We start from the raw sequence: 18,118 nt of genomic DNA, 5'->3' as shown, positions 1-18,118 counted from the left end.
GTCGTTCGTTCATCACGTGACAGCCCCATAAGCTTAACCTATGCAGTCTGAGCCGGAAAGAGAATTGATTAGTTCATTCCTCGAGTCTTTCGAGTCGTTCGTTCTTTTGTCACGTGACCACTTACCGGCTCAGTACCTCAGTCAAATACTAACATAAAATTCCATTTGTTGTATCTTGGATCATATTTAGAAATTATCATAAAATTATCAAGAGTATCTAAAACGCATTTTCTTATAAATAAAAAAGGTCTGTCAATTTCTGTCACTATGATTTTGTTACTGTTTGTTGAGGATCTGTGGTGTGTTATTTTATAAATAAATAATCCTGTTACAAAAAAATTATTGATTAATGTGTCCTTTCATTGTCTTTGTCTATCAGTATCAGTATCAGTGTCTGGACACTGGGTCATTAAGTATTTCTCGTACGTGATTTGTCACGAGATTTTGGATCAGGAGGTGGGGGGGGGTTCCCCCCTTTGGTCATTTCTATTCGCAGATACTTGATTGTTTCATTGAGTGATGTGCTTTGTGAAAAGGCTCCTTGCCATCACAGGCCCACCCAGAACACCCTGATGGTAGATCTGCCCACTGTTAGTAACAACTATACCCGACCTTGACTCACAATGTAGTGTGAGGCAATTTTATCTACCCCACTGCTCTGATTTTTGATTAACAGAGCTAGTTTTTTTGAAACATGTCTCCAGTAACCTGTGCTACCAGTCTCTATAGGAAAAATAAAAAAACAAATAAAAAAGAAAAACAAGCGCAAGAGACCTACGCTACTTCCCTACTAGCCACACAAGTACAGAGCACACCAACAGAAGCAAAATGTATGATTGAAATAATATTGTTATTGTAAACAAATAAATCAGCTTTTTACACAAATCCCATGCTACTGCGCACCCCCAGCATGGATGGACTACAATACAAAACACTTGATTAACCAATCAAGATCAGACAGACCACAATAAAGACTTGGGGCACCACCCTGGTGACCCCATATAACTGAAATGCAAAAAAAAGAACATGAGGAAAAATTGCAAAACGTCTTTTCAGAAGTGAGTTCCAAAGTGAACTGTTTTGAAAATTGCTAAACTTACCGTCACTGGAAGAGAGGCGGGTCCAGGCAGACTGACACCGGATGTGACATCAGAGATGATATAGCTGTCAATCATCTGGTCTGCAGAGGGAGGAAGAGAAAAGGCATCAGAACATAGCGCCAACCTCTGGAGTGACGGGGAATTACAGTCATCACAGCCCTTAAACTGTCCCCTCTGCGCACCCTTGTGACAGCACAAAGGGGCACTGTTTGTCCTATTGAAGGGACGGGTGTCCCATAAACAGAATGTCAATGTCTAAAAATATCAACTACCCTCTGTGGGCAACAAGGGGTGGCGTCTGTCAACCCTGCCTAGGACTTCACCAAGCACTGATTAAACTCACATGTGTATCTTTAGGATGTGATTGGAAAACCGGAGCACAGTGAAAAAAAGCGCACACAAAGACAAGAGGGGGAGAAGCAAGCTGCCTACTGACGACAACTGGGCATTGGAGTTAAAAGCCAGGTTTGGTGAGGCAGCAGCCAGGGTTGGCTCAAGGTGCATGGCACCCCTAGCTAATGGGTGGGGCATGTTCATATATGGTTATGGTTCTGAAGAATGAAAGACGGGTTTGGAGGGACATTCAGATAAATATGTTACATGTGATGTGCTATACTGAGAACCAACAGAAAAGCAGCAGGAAGGTTGAAGGGCATTCATATTAGTAAACAGAATAGCAGGGGATTTGTATGGTTTTGTTGAAGATCGGCACACCTTCATATTCAGATTTTCTGTACAACATGATATAGTGATAGTCGACAGAACATTGGAGCTGGGATTTGGATGAGTCAAGGCCCCCCAAAAACGTCATGACACCCTTAGGCCGGTGCCTACTCAGACATGCCCCAGGGCTGACCCTGGCAACGGCCATAACTAGTGCTCCACCACGCCACCCTCAGCACCATCTGAAAATTGCCTTCTTTAATCCTCTAAACTCTTTTGTGATTTCCCCCAAAGGTAGAAGATGATGACAGTTTCTTCTATGGAGGAACCTCCAGTGGAGATGTTTTAAAAGTGAATCTGAAAACCAAGCTTCTCAACAGTTGTGCACCTGCAAAGGAGAAGTTCAGTAAGGTAGGCCCTGCTGTAAAACTCCGGTATATTCAAGGGAAAGGTGCTATATGAATGAAATGTATTAGTATTAATAAAATATCATAGATTAGGCATGCTGCCTAGTGAAGACATGTTTGCAAGAGACAGCAGAGATCAATTATTTAAATTGGGCTGCTTAATAATTTACAGGACTATACATTTATGTGCATGTAAAAAAAAAAAAAACATCAAACCCCACTAAACATAAACGCCCAGAGACACCATGTTAGTCATGAGGATTGTCATTCTTGATCATTGTGAAAAGAAAAAAAAAAGATCTCCGTCACCTTCTCCCCTCCAGCCCCTCCATCCCCTCTCAACCGTATAAGGGCAGACCCAATTAAAGAGAGCATCTCTGACACGTCTTGTTTGCCACAGGGTGTGACATCGCTGAAACTCCTCAAGACGGGCGACATACTGGTCGGTTCTGGAGATGGTGCAGTCAGTCTTTGTAAGACGACAAATTTTAAAGTGATCAAGTAAGTCAAATATTGGGGTGGGGGGGGGCTAGTGGGGGGTGAGTGGTCACATGCTGATAATGAAAAGCATGTCACAGTAGAAATCAAAGAGTCACTGTGGTAATACAGGCAAGCTCCAGTGGACATCTAAGAGTTTGTTTCCTGAACAAGTTTGGGTGTTTTAAAGGGGCTTGTCACCTAATTCCTTATATTGAAAACGAATGTCGGGGAATTTGCAAAGTAAAACAGAAAATGGTGACGTCTTGTTCAGACGTTAATCTTCTAACAAGTCTGCAGACAACCCAGAAGGGGCGGGTTCAGGAGAGTAGAAACAGGAAGTGACATCAGAGGTGGAAGAACTGTCAAGGGAGGAAGAGAAAAAAGGCATTAGGCAACAGCGCCACCCTTTGGTTTGGAGTGTAATAATCTTTCTTTTTTTTGTAATCGATTTTTCACTGATGTCAAATAAATATTAAAGCAACAAAAAAGAGAAAGACATTTTCGTATTCAAATTTTGAAGAAAATCCCTGTACCAGCACCCACCCTAAACCCACCCCACCCCAGAGCTATTTAAGACAGTGGATACCCAATTTGGGCTGATGGAACACAAAGGTCACTGATTGGGTGCACAGAGGCCCACACGCCTGGGTGAGGAAAGAAATCTAATAGAAAAGTATCAGACTGAATGAAGGGTTTGTTGTCAGCCATCAGCCATGACTTGATCAGGGAGATAGTATTTTCCCATTTATTAATAGTATGCACTGGATCCCTGTTAATCCGCACGACTGAGTATAACATTCTTGAAATGAGCCTTGAAGTTCTCTCCCAGACGTGTGTGTGTGTGTGTGTGTGTGAGACAGTGTATGTTGTGGAATTTGGCCTGATGAGTACAAAAATCACCTTGAAATGTTCCGATCATGTACCATTTTATCGCATTCGCCTATCTGTGTGATTTCCTCATGTATTATAAGTATAGGTGATCTAACAGTAGTGACACCGCTGCTAGAAAATTTGACAGCCATGCTAAAGAGTCTGAAGAACTGGCCATTGCATAAGGGAAGAAAAGTGTGGCACATAAACATCTTGTCAGTATTTCATATCAAACTTTTTTTTGTTAAAGCGATGAGCAAAGAAGGTAAAGGATTCCGGTATTTGAGACCGATGTTTTCGCAAATAACTGACAACAAAATTAAGAAGGGTGTTTTTGTTGGACCAAAAATCAGACACATAAATAGTGACAAACGGACTGAAGACCTGCTAGTGAGGCTGGAGAAAATCTCATGGAAGGCATTCAAGGTTGTCGTTGAGAATTTTCTTGACAATTACAGAACACCAAACTAAATCCAGCTGGTTGACTACACGTTTCAAGTACAAAACAATGAAGAGCAACTTGTTGTTAAAACTTTGTTTTCTGCATTTACACTTGGAATCCGTGATGGACACAGTGAAAGAATTCATCAGAACATTGCAACGACGGAACAGTGGTATCAGAGCAAATGGAATCCATCGGTGCTTAAACACCGACACGAGAAACATCAGATGCCGAATGCAACGGAAATCAGCAGCAAAACATTTTTAGCTCAAATGAACTAATGCAATGGGTCAGGATCTTTAAGTAAATCATCTTCTTTCTCTTCATCTTTTCCAAATTCTGTGTGGGGTCGATATGCTCGATCAACCTTCACAATAAACCTCAGTCCTACCACAAGTGTCAGACCCCCCACCAGACAGACCCTTTTCCATCTTCCTTAACTTTATCCATCCATCACCACTTTAGCCTCCTTGCTTTCTCTCCCCCTGTACTTCCATTCCCATCACTCTTTTGCCCACATATTCCTTGTCTCTCCTCATCACAGGCCCATACCACTTCAACCAAATGTCCTGTACTTTTTTACATTTCTCTCCCACTCCCTCTGATTGTCTCATTTCTTGTTCTGTCTTTTCTTGTAACTCCACATGTCCATCTCAACATTCTCATTTCTGCCATATCCAACTTCTTCTCCCCTTGTCTCAGCTTCACATATCATTGCTGGTCTTACCACCGTCTTATCACACAACACTCCTGATATCTTCTTCTAATTATTCCACCCACACTGCAGTCTATGGGTCTTTGCTGCATCTAGTTTTCCATCTTGGGCCACCGCTGATCCTAAATATTTAAACATATCCACTCATTCCAATTGCTCTGTCTGCAGAGTAACTTCTGAATCCTGATTATCACAAAACCTCATGTCTTTATCTTCAATCCCCTATCTTTTAAAGCCCTTCTCCATTCTTCCAATTTCCTCTCCACTTCTTCTTTTCTGGTGCTGCATAACACAGTCTCATCAGGAAAATCCACACACCCGTGGGACTGGTCTTATATTCTACAACTCAACACCTCCATGACCAGATCAAAGAGGTAAGAAAAGGTCCCTGGAACAGACCGACTCTAACAGATGTTGTCTGTTACCCCAATACTGCTTCAAATCCCTCATACACATCCTGGACAAACCTTATACACTTCTCAGGTCCTCGCTTCTCTCTCATGCAGCTCCAGACCTCTTGACCTGGTGCTCCATCATATGTCTTCTTCAAATCAACAAAAAGCCATATGCAGACCTTTCTGTTTTTCTCAATGCCCATATATGAGTTGTCTCAATGCAAAGAACCCCATCAATTGTTCCTCTCCCTGGCATAAAACCAAACTGCTCCTCCCTATGGTGGTCTCTTCCCTGAGACTTCTCTATGTAACCCTTTCCCAAATTTTCATTGTGTGTGACATCAGCTTTATCCCACTGTAGTTTCCACAATCCTTATCATTAAGTGGATAAACACACTAAATTCAATGAAAATTAATTTCATGTTTCTCCAAGTTCTTGCGTGATACAGTCAATCTGAAATTATTTTTGTGGTCCACTTGAAGTGGTCTTATCATAATCACCAAAATTGTTTCAGGTAGTGAAACTTTTGAAAAAAATATGCTGTCCAGTGTTGTAACATATTACAAGTCTTATGCTCTATTATGTTGTGATTTATATGGTTTCTTTATAAAGTGGCCTTCATATTTACTTATGTTTTTGGAGTAGGATTGTGATAGAGTAGTGTAACACCCCCCCAAGCCCCCACACACACACACCACCTCAATTGTTTACAGCAATGCTAAATTGCCAGTCTTATAGAATGTCTCGTTTTGCTCATCCAGTTAGATTGCTGGTGAATGTTGGCTACACCAGTTTAATTAGGGTTAGACCTTTGCACAGCGGTTAGGGTTGCTACCTCACAGCTCCACATTGTCTGTGTGGCATTTGTCATTCCTTCCTGTGTCCCTGTGTGAGTTTTTTGTATTGTTTTTACTTGGAGTATTTTTCCACATCCCAATGATATGCCTGGTAGATTGATTGGTGGTCTCAATTGTTTCTATTCAAATGCTTTGAAGAACATGTATGGCTTGCTAAGCACTAGCACCCCTCTCAGGGCTGGTTCCTAACTTGCACCCGGTGCTACTGGGATAACGTTCAACTCCATAACTCCTTAAACCTGAATGAAGTGTGTTCAGATAATGAATTGATTGTTGTTTTTTAAAGAATCTTTGACCTTCACTAAAGTGGTGAGAGATGGCCTCTTGACCAAATGACATTCAGGTAAAGGCCAAAAATCTAGAAATCCCAAACTGTCATTCTTTAGCTTTGGAATGATCATATAGCATGTGATTGCCCAAAAACCTTTGGGTCTGGAGCAGTGATGTAACCAAACCAACTAACTCCATGAATTCTGGAAGCCATCTGGGCAGCACATCATTGCATCCCGTGCAGTGAGACTTTCAATCTACAGTAGATACAGTCTGTTATACTTCATTGTATGTAGAATGTTGAAGTTAAGGAGTTTTAAGGAGCTTGCCCATAAAATATGTGTGATGCCCTTGCTCTATTCTAATTTTGCCATGTTTTCTAACACAAGGTGTTCTCCTTTGCCCCCCCAGACAGGTTCATGTAGAAGGTGGTGTGACCTCCATCAGTCTCCGAGGCCAGGGTCACCAGTTCTTCACTGGGACACAGTCCTCGATGATTTTTCGCTTTAACTTCACAGAGTTCAAGGATGAGCTGTTCACCTCGTGTCACTGCGATGCGGTCAATGACATAGCCTTTCCTTTGTAAGTATCTACCAGTTCATTGTAGACCACCATGTCTGTGGGCTTGAAAAAAAAGCTTGAAAGTGATGTAAATCCCTGTTCTTCTTCTTCTTCTTCTTCAGTGGAACCGCAGAGCTGTTTGCTACATGTTCGAAGAATGATATCCGGGTGTGGCACACAGAAACCAACAAAGTCCTACTGCGCATCACCGTGCCCAACATGACGTGCAATGCCATCCAGTTCATGCGTGATGGGAAGAGCATTGTCAGTGGTAAGGATGACCACTTATTTATCCTTATTCTTTCAGCTTTACATCACATCATAGTTGCTAAAGTCAAGCAACAAAAGCGATTCCGCTATCACTAGTGCACAGTGCCTTTTGAATAAATCATTGTGTGCTGAGCTGGTGTTTGGATTTGTGCCTCAGGGATGAAATGATCACATGAAAAGACTGTTGGTCTGTAGAATCCCAACGTCCTTATATTTGCATTTGCCTGTGGGCGTACGTGGGTGTGCTTTTTATTTATTTTATTTTAGCTCATCTCCTTAACAGCTCTCCGCCAAAAAGATTCAGAAGAATGAGACACAATGGTTTTTTCTCACAAGCGACTATGAGTGCATATTTTATTTATACGAGTGTGTGAATATAGGTGTTTACATATATCTTCATATATACTCTTACTAGCTAGCCACGGTGCCTGTAGAAGACAGGTAATGAAATAATTTAAAATGATTTGCTATTTCTTGCCCTACATGTACTTTCAGCGCCTTTCCTCTGTATTCACGCACATCTGAATGTCGCACCGACACTCCACTTCTCGAGTGCATTCACATAACGCCTTCTTCTCGGACTCTGTCATTATTTTCGAGGTGCCTTTCTCACCTCCTGTCTTGTTTTATACCTCCTGTCTTTGGATGGGTCTCTCTCAGCGTGTGTCTTTACTCCTCCTTGTGCATCTCACGTTTCCTCTTACATCTTGACACCAAAACCAAACTGACCAATCACACCAAAGCTAAACTGACCAATCAGATTACTCTGAGAGACTGGACACACACAGACTCTAGTGTTTTATTATGTAGTAGATATCTATGTACAGTTCACGGACAATACTCTTAGATTTCACAAATGTGAATCTCGCATGTACATTCCATGCTAGTTATAGCATAAAGCTACACGACATATGGAAATAAATGCACTGAATATGTAGATAGGAATAAACACACTCCAGAAACTCTAATTTGGACAACCCGTGGCCAAGACACAAAATTAAGGCTGATGCAGATGTGTATTTATGACTGTTGCAAGATATAGAGCCAAGGTTTGAGGCACCAAAAGGCAGACCCCATATAATGGAATCACAATAAAATGCATTGTACAAATAGCATTAGGAAAAAAAAATCTTTTCAGATGTGAGTCTAAATGTTAACTGCCCAAGATGACAGATCTTCTGTCTTCAATGTATTTATTTATTTAAAGGGCTTCTGTACAAAGCCAGATTTAAAGTCTATCTATCTATTTATCTATCTATCTTATCCTGCCTACTATGCTAAAATATATCTATCTATCTATCTATCTATCTATCTATCTATCTATCTATCTATCTATCTATCTATCTATCTATCTATCTATCTATCTATCTATCTATCTATCTATCTATCTATCATATAGTTCCTTTAATATCTATCTATCTATCTATCTATCTATCTATCTATCTATCTATCTATCTATCAAATGGCATACATTGCAAGAGGAAACCCTGGAAAAACAATGCTAGCACACGTTCTGGCCAGCACGCCAGTCTTTGCAATTTCTTACTTTCCAGCTGTGATGAAGACATCGTCTCTGAGGTTGGGGAATTTCACCGCCAGACTGAAAATGTTCCAAATATTTATTAATGTTCAAATGGTCCTGTAGTTGAGATGCAACAATACATTCTAAAAGGGAAGACTGAAAATAGGACGATAATTGCTGAAACTGTCGGGATTGATAACAGCATTCTTGATAACAGGAGTGACAGCAGCAACTTTAAGGCAATCAGCGACTACACCAGAGGAAAGGGAAGAATGAATAGCAGCAGTCAAAAGAGAAACGAGGAGAGGCAAACAAGCTTTAGCCGAGACAGTGAGAATGGAGTCAAGTTGACATATCGATGAATTCGGTTTATGAAAAATCTCTCTGATATTGAAACCTCATTAACTAAATTATATTTATCTGTATTTATCTGTATCAGTGGCACAGTGGGTAGCGCTGCTACCTCACAGTTAGGAGACCCAGGTTCGCTTCCCGGATCCTCCCTGCATGGAGTTTGCATGTTTTCCCCGTGTCTGCGCGGGTTTCCTCCGGGTGCTCCGGTTTCCTCCCACAATCCAAAGACATGCACCCTAAAACTAACCCTAACCCTAACCCTGTGGTGGGCTGGCACCCTGCCCAGGGTTTGTTTTCTGCCTTGTGCCCTGTGTTGGCTGGGATTGGCTCCAGCAGCCCCCTGTGACCCTGTAGTTAGGATATAGCGGGTTGGATAATGGATGGATGTATATGTAAATGATATTTAATGGCTTGCGGTGTAACCATCCCTTCAAGGTGGATACTTCATCTTCCTCTTTCCACCGATCCATGCATGTTCAGTGTGTATGATTACGCCAAATGTACGAGGTCTGTCTATTAAAAAACAAGGCCGTGTTTCTATCTCTTAAACAAAGCAGTGAGAACTGATTATGAGCACTTGCTCTGCCGGTTTAAACCTGTCCAAACCCGCAAGACAAACGACAACACTCTCTGCCGTTTCGTTGATTGTCAGTCACTGTTTAATGCAGTTGTGTTTCCCCTTGTATGCCAGAGTCATGCTAAGTTTAAAAGTTGAGCAATGCGCCAACTTGAAATTTTTAGTAAAATTGAACAAAACACCAAAAGAAACTTTTCAAATGCTTACTGAGGCTTAAGGGGAAGACGTATGTTTGTCCTAAATTGAAATCGGTGCTAAAAGGAACACAGTAAAAAAGTAAAGAAGAAAATGTCAGATGTCTTGAAACAGCTGAGAGAAACTGATCTGCTCCACGCCTTCGACCAGTGGAATCCAAGACTGCATCTGTGCGTAATTGTGAATGGGGAGTATATTGAAGGGGATAAGCGTTAGAATTGTTATATAAATAAAAGTGAGTTATTGTGTCTGTCTTATTATTTAATAGACAGACCTCGTATTTTCACTCGTCGTTGTGAGAGCAGAGAGACTTTTGTTACCAGGTGACAGTCCATAAACGTTGTAACTGTTGTAAACGTATATAATATATGACAGCATGATGCTGAGGCCAAGAATTAAGAAACCATAAAAGCTCGTATTGGAGAACAAAACCTGAAAAGGTGAATCGTCAGTCCTACCTAAAAAACGAAGATGGATTTGATAGTTCTAATCATCATGGATTATGGGAAGATCGTTTCACTTCTCTGCAGCCAGTGTCTTAAAAGTAGTGAACGATGGCTTTACAGTCTTGGAAGTGGAAGCTAACCGTGGAACTCATGCTGAAAGATGTTTGCTCATCGTTGTGGTGCTGGGTACCCGTGAATGACCACCATGATGTCCAATCTAATGTGAGCCATCAGTAGTAACCAGGTTAGGATTGTCACAAGCAGTGGATTGCAGGTCCATTGTAAAAGGTTGTTCCATGGACTTGTGTCTGGGTCAAGGGTGGGCAACTTTGATCCTGGAGGGGCACAGTGGCCAACCCAGTTGCTTAATTAAAAACCAATCCTTGCCGATCTCAGAGTTTATTTAATTTTATGACTTGTTAGTCTGTAATGTTAGGCTCTTATACCGTAGATTTTTTTCCTTTCCTAGGATATCATCCAAATGGTATGAAGACTAAAGCGGATTATTTTCAGTCTGTCATGTTTTTTATTAAACCAGATAGTGCAGGATGAATCCACAACAGTGTAAATGGAAACAAGTTTGATGGAGAACTTCTGGATCCTTTGTCATTTTCATCTTATTGCTAGTAAGGAGTCATTATTAATGCATCTGTTTAAGACTGAAATAAGCAGTTAAGGTTGGGGAAACTTAGCCAGCCAGACCACTAAAATGAAGCATCAAAATGTCACTTGAGCAATAAGTGCTTCGTCAGCAATAATTGAAACTGGGTTGGAACAAAAACCTGCTGCCACTGCGGCCCACCGTGACCGACACAGCCCACCCCAGTCTAGGCTCTTAAAATGACATCCAATTTTGTGCTTGCTTCTGTATCTTCCAGCCTGGAATGATGGTAAGATCCGCGCCTTCACTCCAGAAAGCGGCAAGTTGCTGTACATCCTCAACAACGCACATAGCATGGGAGTGAGCGCAATTGCTGTCACCAGTGACTGTAAGTGGGTCATCAGTGGTGGAGGAGAGGGACAGGTATGTCGCTCAGAATGAGAATGTCATTTTTTTTTTTACATTGTCATCATCTCACAGATTCTTTACGTGGCTTTCTTTCAATGTATTTCAGGTGAGAGTATGGGAAATCACCCCCCGTTCTCAGCGACTACTGGAATCCATGAAGGAACACAAATCCTTGGTCTCCTGTATTAAGGTGAAAAGTAACAATAGGGAGTGTGTTACCACCAGTTCTGATGGGACCTGCATCATCTGGGATCTGGTGTAAGTGCACCTGCCTGACAGTCAGCCGCCCAGTAAAAGCTTTTAAAGTCCATTGGCCTCTTCTTATCATATAACACTTCTGCTCCTCTCTAAAACAGGCGCTTTGTCAGGAATCAGATGGTTCTGGCCAACACGATGTTTAAATGTGTCAACTACCACCCTGAAGAGTTCCAGATCATTACCAGTGGCTCGGACAGGAAGGTAAGAACATACATACCTGGGGTATAAGCAGGGCCACCATTAAAGTGAATTAAGTATTTGCCTTGGGCACCGATCATAAGGTGGGAGGACCCATCAACACGGGTTAGCTACTGAACAGTCGGCACTCTAATAAGCTGGCCCTAGGGTGCACTGGGTATAAGGTATGTACAACTCCAATTCCAAAACAGGTCGGAGAGAATGAAAAATGCTAAAAAAATAAAGTATAAAGACAAAGTATTCTATGTTTTACCTAATCAGCTGCATCATTTTTACATTTATTCTGTAATTGATGCCTGCAAGATATTCGAAAAAAATTTGGGACAATGGTAGTTTAAGACTAATAACGATGTCCATCCATCCATTATCCAACCCGCTATATCCTAACTACAGGGTCATGGGGGTCTGCTGGAGCCAAGCCCAGCTAACACAGGGTGCAAGGCAGGGCACCAGCCCACCGCAGGGCACACACACCAAGAAACAATTTAGGATCACCAATGCACTTAACCTGCATGTCTTTGGACTGTGGGAGGAAACTCACGGAGACAACATGCAAACTCCACGCAGGGAGGATCCGGGAAGCGAACCCAGGTCTCCTAACTGTGCACTACCCACTGCGCCACCATGCTGCCCTCAACTGATTACATTTGAAGAAAAACGGAGGTGTTCTAAACTTTTTGACCTGTAGTGTATGGGACATCACATTGAAAAAGACAGCAAAGTTAAGTTTTGCAAGAAAAACAGAAAGAAAGAATCTGTTCATTTTTTGCCACTTAGATTGGATACTGGGAAGTCTTTGATGGTGCTGCAATAAGAGAACTGGAAGGCTCCCTGTCTGGATCCATTAATGGCATGGACATCACGCAGGATGGCAGACATTTTGTCACAGGTAAGTTTCATGACCTATGCCATGCGTGCCTCAGTGTCATGAGGGTTCATCCCCTGGCTGGGGTTTAAATTCACACTTTATGTTTCTTTTGTTCCCTTTTGGTTTATGTTGCTTAAGTGCATCATGATGCATTTTTGGCTTTGTCTATGTATATAAGCTGCCTTTGTTTTGTTTAATGTCTTTTTTTATATCTTTCGTTATGTTTAATGTATTTTCTTAAACTCAGAAATGGCCCTGCGTGACAACACAGCCACTCCATGTTAAAGCTTACAAAAAAATGGCAAAAACACTAATGTGTGACCGAGTGAACAGACCGAGGGACAACAAAAGAATAACTGGAGTACCAGCCAGGCTACCCAATTTAATCGGCACAAACAATAGCAAAACAAAATAATAAAAGAACAATGCTCTTGACACCAAGAAATTCCAAAATTCTCGAAATAAGGTCCATCAGCAGGAGCCCTGCCCACGATGCAGGTTGGGTTCAGACTGAATGTCATGTTCTCACAGCCTGTCCATTTTTATGGTTTTCTAGGAGGAATGGGTGGAGCCAGTGCTGGATGTTGTGGGCGTGGCCAGCTGGCCTCCTTAGGTGTTTATTCTGTAAACTGTGGTGGACAGAGAAATAACACCTAGCGTCCTGCAGCGTAATCGCTTACCTCATCAGAGCCATGAAGGTGCCATCCAGGTGCACACGTGTGAGAATATGATAATAAAATTCAGTATATTCTCAGTTAAGTCATTAATGCAAAACATAAAAGACACACACAATAGGGAAGCAGGAATTGTTTAAAATAAAAAACAAATAGCAAACTGTCCTAATTAGTAACAGATACAGTATATTGTTGATAGTGGCTGCTGTATTATTTTAAACAGTGATGCCTGAAAAGTAGATTATGTGCCGCACTTCTTTATTATCATTGAAATGACATCTTTTTTAAACTGAACCAGTCTCTTAAATTAACCAATAAAGAAAGATTTTCTCTATAATTATCGTCGTGTTCCCACTGTGCTAACCCTCAGCCAACTACACCTTAACAAAATGAATAGCTGGATAAAGGTAATTAAATTTTAATACAGCTTTTCAGTGCCCTCTGTAATGGCTTAAACATGGAAATGATGCAGCACCTTGCTTTGTATACAGGAAACAATCATATTTTTTTTTTTACATGAGTTATTTTCACAACTCACATTTGTTTGGTATAACTAAATAATGCATGGCCCCCGTGAAATTTGCTTACATTATCTTATGTTGCTTTTCTTTATTCACATCATGCAGCAAACAAGCAAGCCATACAGAATGAGGACGGTTGTCTCACAGCTGCAGGCACCTGAACTGTGGCCTGGTCATTGTCTGTGCATAATTTGCATATTCTTAGTCTTCTTGATTGTTCTCCAGGTATTTTGGTTTCTATTCACATTAAAAAGATGTGTACGGTAGGTAACACGTCAGTCCAAAATGGCCTAACATAACAAATGTATGTGTGAGTGTGGACTGTGAGAGAATAACTATAAGTATTTTGGTCTGCAGTGTATATTGAAATATAAGCATTTGTTTTAGAAATGTCATGAAGAGAGTTACTGAAATTGGTTACGTGAATAAAAGACCAGAAGGTACTAGGAGGAAGGTTAAAGTAATACAAAAAAAATGAATGCCATTTTCTGGCACCCCGTCCATTTTATGGTGTTCTAGGTGGAAAAGGTGGAGCCAGTGCTGGGTGCTGTGGGCGGGGCTAAATATCCTCATTGGGCGATGATTAAGAGATCAGCAGATGTCGTGTAAACAACAAGACTGGACAGTTGTCACAAATACCGACATTTCAAGGATTACAGAACCTAAAGGATAAAAAAAGAACAAGAGTTTAATAAAATAGACTTTTATTAGGAGAATTTATTTGGGTGTAAGCCAATGAACAACCAGAGTAAACGTATGCATTAATCAGCATTATTATGTAAATTCAGTTGCTATACGGATCTCTCCCCTCATTATTCTGACCATTCTATAACAGACTTCAGTGTTGAATGCTCCCTCTTTGGCATTTGCGGAGCAGTAAATTAAAGACACAATGGACAAGTTTCCTCCTGCCTGATTACTGACTCAAAGAGGTTTCATCAGACTTGTCCTAGTAGAGGATACGTTTCTTTCTTTAAATCATATCTTGATTTCTTCCTCATTGTGTCTTTTGCAACATGCTAAATACGACTCGTAATATTTAATTTGTGTGTTTTATTTCAGTCTGTTTTTCTTTTTAGAATTATTTAAATAATTGTTCTGTAACTGAACCTCAGAGGTTAAAGTGCCTTTCCTGGACACTTTCACACCACAAAACAGCAGCTCATCCAAGGCTGATTCCTGTCTTGCATCCCCTTACCCTGCAATGGAAATACCTGAAATGCAAGGGGAGGCCTCCATACCAAAAGGATCTACACAAAGCTATTGTGGAAACCGTACCCCCAACACAGACAGACCGACACCAGGATGTATAAAACATGCTCCTTTATTTATTTTTCTTTACTGCACCACAATGCCTTCTCTCACCAACTCTTTCCTTTCTTCTTCTTTCACCAACTCTTTCCTTTCTTCTTTTTCTTTCTCTTCTTCTTTCTCTCTCTTTCACCTTTGACCTCCTCCTCCTCACAAGCTTCGTCTCCTTCCTCCCAACTCTGGCTCCCTGTCTGGAAGGAGGCGGCCCCTTTTATCAGGACCCGGATGAGCCCCAGGTGCTCTCCTTGACGTCACTTCCTGGTGTGGCGGAAGTGTCAGGAAAGCCCCTGGAAGCACTCCGGGTCTTCTTGGAACTGTTTCCGGGAGCACTTCCTGGTGTGGCGGAAATGCTGCCATCCAGGACTCCCCAACTGACCGGGCGCCCCCTGGCGGTGGCCACGTCCTCTCACGGGCATCCCAGCTCCGTCTCTGTGGCCCCCAAATAGACCCGGGCGGCTGCTCTCTCGTGGCCGAGGAGAAGTATTGTCCCCGTTGGGGACTGTCCAGGCGTCCCGGCTGGGCAGTGTCCCCGTACATCTGTGACACTATATATCCACCCATCCATTATCCAACCCGCTATATCCTAACTACAGGGTCACGGGGGTCTGCTGGAGCCAATCCCAGCCAACACAGGGCGCAAGGCAGGAAAGAAACCCCGGGCAGGGCGAAAGCTATATATTTAATTTTTAAAGACAACTAAATATGGTTTAACGAAAAACACAGACAAGCATAAAGGTTTGGGGCACCAGCAGGCAAACCCTGTATAATCTCTATATATATAAAATCGAACGTCTGTCTGTCTCTCTGTCTGTCTGTATGTCTGTCTGCTTTTCACTAGAGAACAACTTAAAGGATTTAGATCGGATTGTCTTTGTATAATTTGCTTGAACATTATGGTTGATTTTGCGACTTCTCTCATCACACTAAGAATCATATTTCGCTTGCAGTAGCAATATATTCTCGCTAATCCGAGACAGAGGCTGCAGGCCGAGGGACAGGGAAAAGTGTGACATCAGGAGTGGGGAGCTGGGCAGGGCCCTCCTCACTGTCCTGTTTCACTACTACGCGGTCAGAGCCGATAGGGACGGCTAATTGAAAATAAACGTGAGTTATAAACATGTTGAAAAAGCCAAAAAAGGATGTATTTATAGGTGCAAGTCTCAAAGTCACTGTCCAAGATGGTGACACTTCTGGTTATGTACAGGCCAGGAAGGAAGAGGCGGGACCAGGGGATGGGCACCAGAAGCAATGTCAGTGGTGGTAGGGCTCCAGTCGGTAGAAAAAGGAAGAGAAGAGGTGTTAGTAAACAGCACCATCTTGTGAATCAGCAAGGTGTTACCACCACCAGAGCCTTTAAGCGGTCCCCAAGGTGCACGTCTGTGAAAATGGTTAAATCTTTACTATCCGTGTATTTTGTTCCCACAGATTCTCTAATCTGCTGTTATAAAAGTTTAACTCACCTCATCACACCCACTGTCTAATCGCACTTATTCAAGGGAAGGTCCTTGCTGTAGGCTTTGGGAAGGGGTGGAGACGGACATCAGGGGATTGTATTTGCAGCCTTGCACAGGAGAAAAAAATTTGGACACGGGCATCAGTAGGCTTTGTGCCCTAGGAACCAAGTTATCCAAACTATTCTATAACATTTCAGTAGTTATTTACCGCTCATCTTTGCTAATCTTTCTGATCATAAAAATTGGTCATTACAATAGCAGTCGATGAGAAAAAGAATTGTGGTATTTGAGGGTTCCTCTGGAGTGCCAAAAACTAATCAGCACATCACCATCTCATAACAGGCTTAAGTTTCGAGTATTTTTCCGTCCAACCGTTTTACCTCTATGCCGTCCCAGACAGACAAAACTCATCATTGAAATATCAATGTTTTCAGTATTGGAAGACCCTAAAACGTCAAGATCCATCAAAAACCGGAGATGGAAATTTTTGATGAATCTGAATCTTTCGCTCCTCCCTCTATGATAGGTTATGGTGGGAGAGGGCACAAAGTAAAAAAATTCAAAGATGCCTATTGCGCAGCAGTGAACCGTGAGTTTGAGCAGTAACTGGTCCATCATACTCTTAAATGTCCAAGCACGCTACACTGAGCAGAGAGGTGTGAGTATGCCATTGAACCTGATTCGTGATTGCAATTTTTCCCCATGAATGAGGAATTCCCAGTAAGTGTGGATCATAAGCTCACACCGACTAAGTACCTGCACTTTGTATACACTTCCCGTCGTTACTATCAACTGGATGGTGTAGTGAGGTCCTTGGATAGGCCCCACTGCAGCCTAGAATACAATATAATCTATAAATATAATTCACTAAGGCAAGACACCCATGGAAAGCGTGGATTCACTAAGCCGTCGACAAGTAAGACACCTATGGCGCATGCAGGAAGGAGCCACGCCGGAGGTGAGTTGCCATATGCAGCGTGTAAAACGGTTTGCGAGGGGTATCCCATGGGATCCTTAAAACAATCCTTTACAACTGAGGTTAAAACACAATGAAGTGAGCAGTCTTTTAAAACCGAGTTTTCGGTTACGACGCACGACCTCGTACACCATAGCAAACTGTTTTACACGCTACATACAGCAATTCGCATCCGCGACAAACATGCGTCTTCTCAGATGCTCCTGCAGGAACACGGAAAGTCTACATGAGTCACAGGTGCATCTGGACTGTGCAAAGACGACAACGACTCAAGTGACGAGTTGGAGGTGGGCACAGGAGCGATGGCGGTCCGCCAGTTTTCAGTCACGGACGATTGTGTGTTGGTTCATTCCGTGCATTGTTACAATGTTGCTTTTCTTGCTGATTTATTACATTACCAATTTTTCAAATGTTAATTTTCTCCCTGTGCTTAGAAATCATTAAAAAAACAGCCTGATTATATGGCGTATGGTACGCCGCGGGTTGGCTAGTACAACTTATTTGTTGTATAGCGCTCTTCACTGTGAACAATTCTCGGTCAAGATACAAGTATAGCTTTTCCTAATTACTAAATGTGGAACTGGTACACAAACAGATACAGATTTGTTAAAAAAAACAAATAATAATAAATGGAACCCAACAGTATCGGTCTATTAATTCATTGATGAGCTGTGGCCCGTTGACAATGAAGGAGACTAAAACTGTAGAGGAGTACGTCAAAGAC

The 18,118-nt window shown here is 42.0% G+C and overlaps 1 protein-coding gene across 1 annotated transcript in view; it reads left to right on the top strand.

The window, feature by feature from the left end:
* Positions 1-18,118, top strand: part of cfap52 (cilia and flagella associated protein 52) — a 50,300-nt gene that overhangs the window by 19,557 nt on the left and 12,625 nt on the right. Inside the window, exons 6-13 of the mRNA XM_039740456.1 lie at positions 2,058-2,174; positions 2,571-2,671; positions 6,612-6,782; positions 6,884-7,032; positions 11,004-11,149; positions 11,241-11,392; positions 11,491-11,593; positions 12,368-12,479. Coding sequence (XP_039596390.1) covers positions 2,058-2,174; positions 2,571-2,671; positions 6,612-6,782; positions 6,884-7,032; positions 11,004-11,149; positions 11,241-11,392; positions 11,491-11,593; positions 12,368-12,479 — 1,051 coding nt within the window. The remainder of the gene's footprint in view (positions 1-2,057; positions 2,175-2,570; positions 2,672-6,611; positions 6,783-6,883; positions 7,033-11,003; positions 11,150-11,240; positions 11,393-11,490; positions 11,594-12,367; positions 12,480-18,118) is intronic.

This window comes from Polypterus senegalus, chromosome 17 (assembly GCF_016835505.1).
Source record: "Polypterus senegalus isolate Bchr_013 chromosome 17, ASM1683550v1, whole genome shotgun sequence".
Lineage (NCBI taxonomy): Eukaryota > Metazoa > Chordata > Cladistia > Polypteriformes > Polypteridae > Polypterus > Polypterus senegalus.
This window is presented reverse-complemented; position numbering and strand designations above follow the sequence as displayed.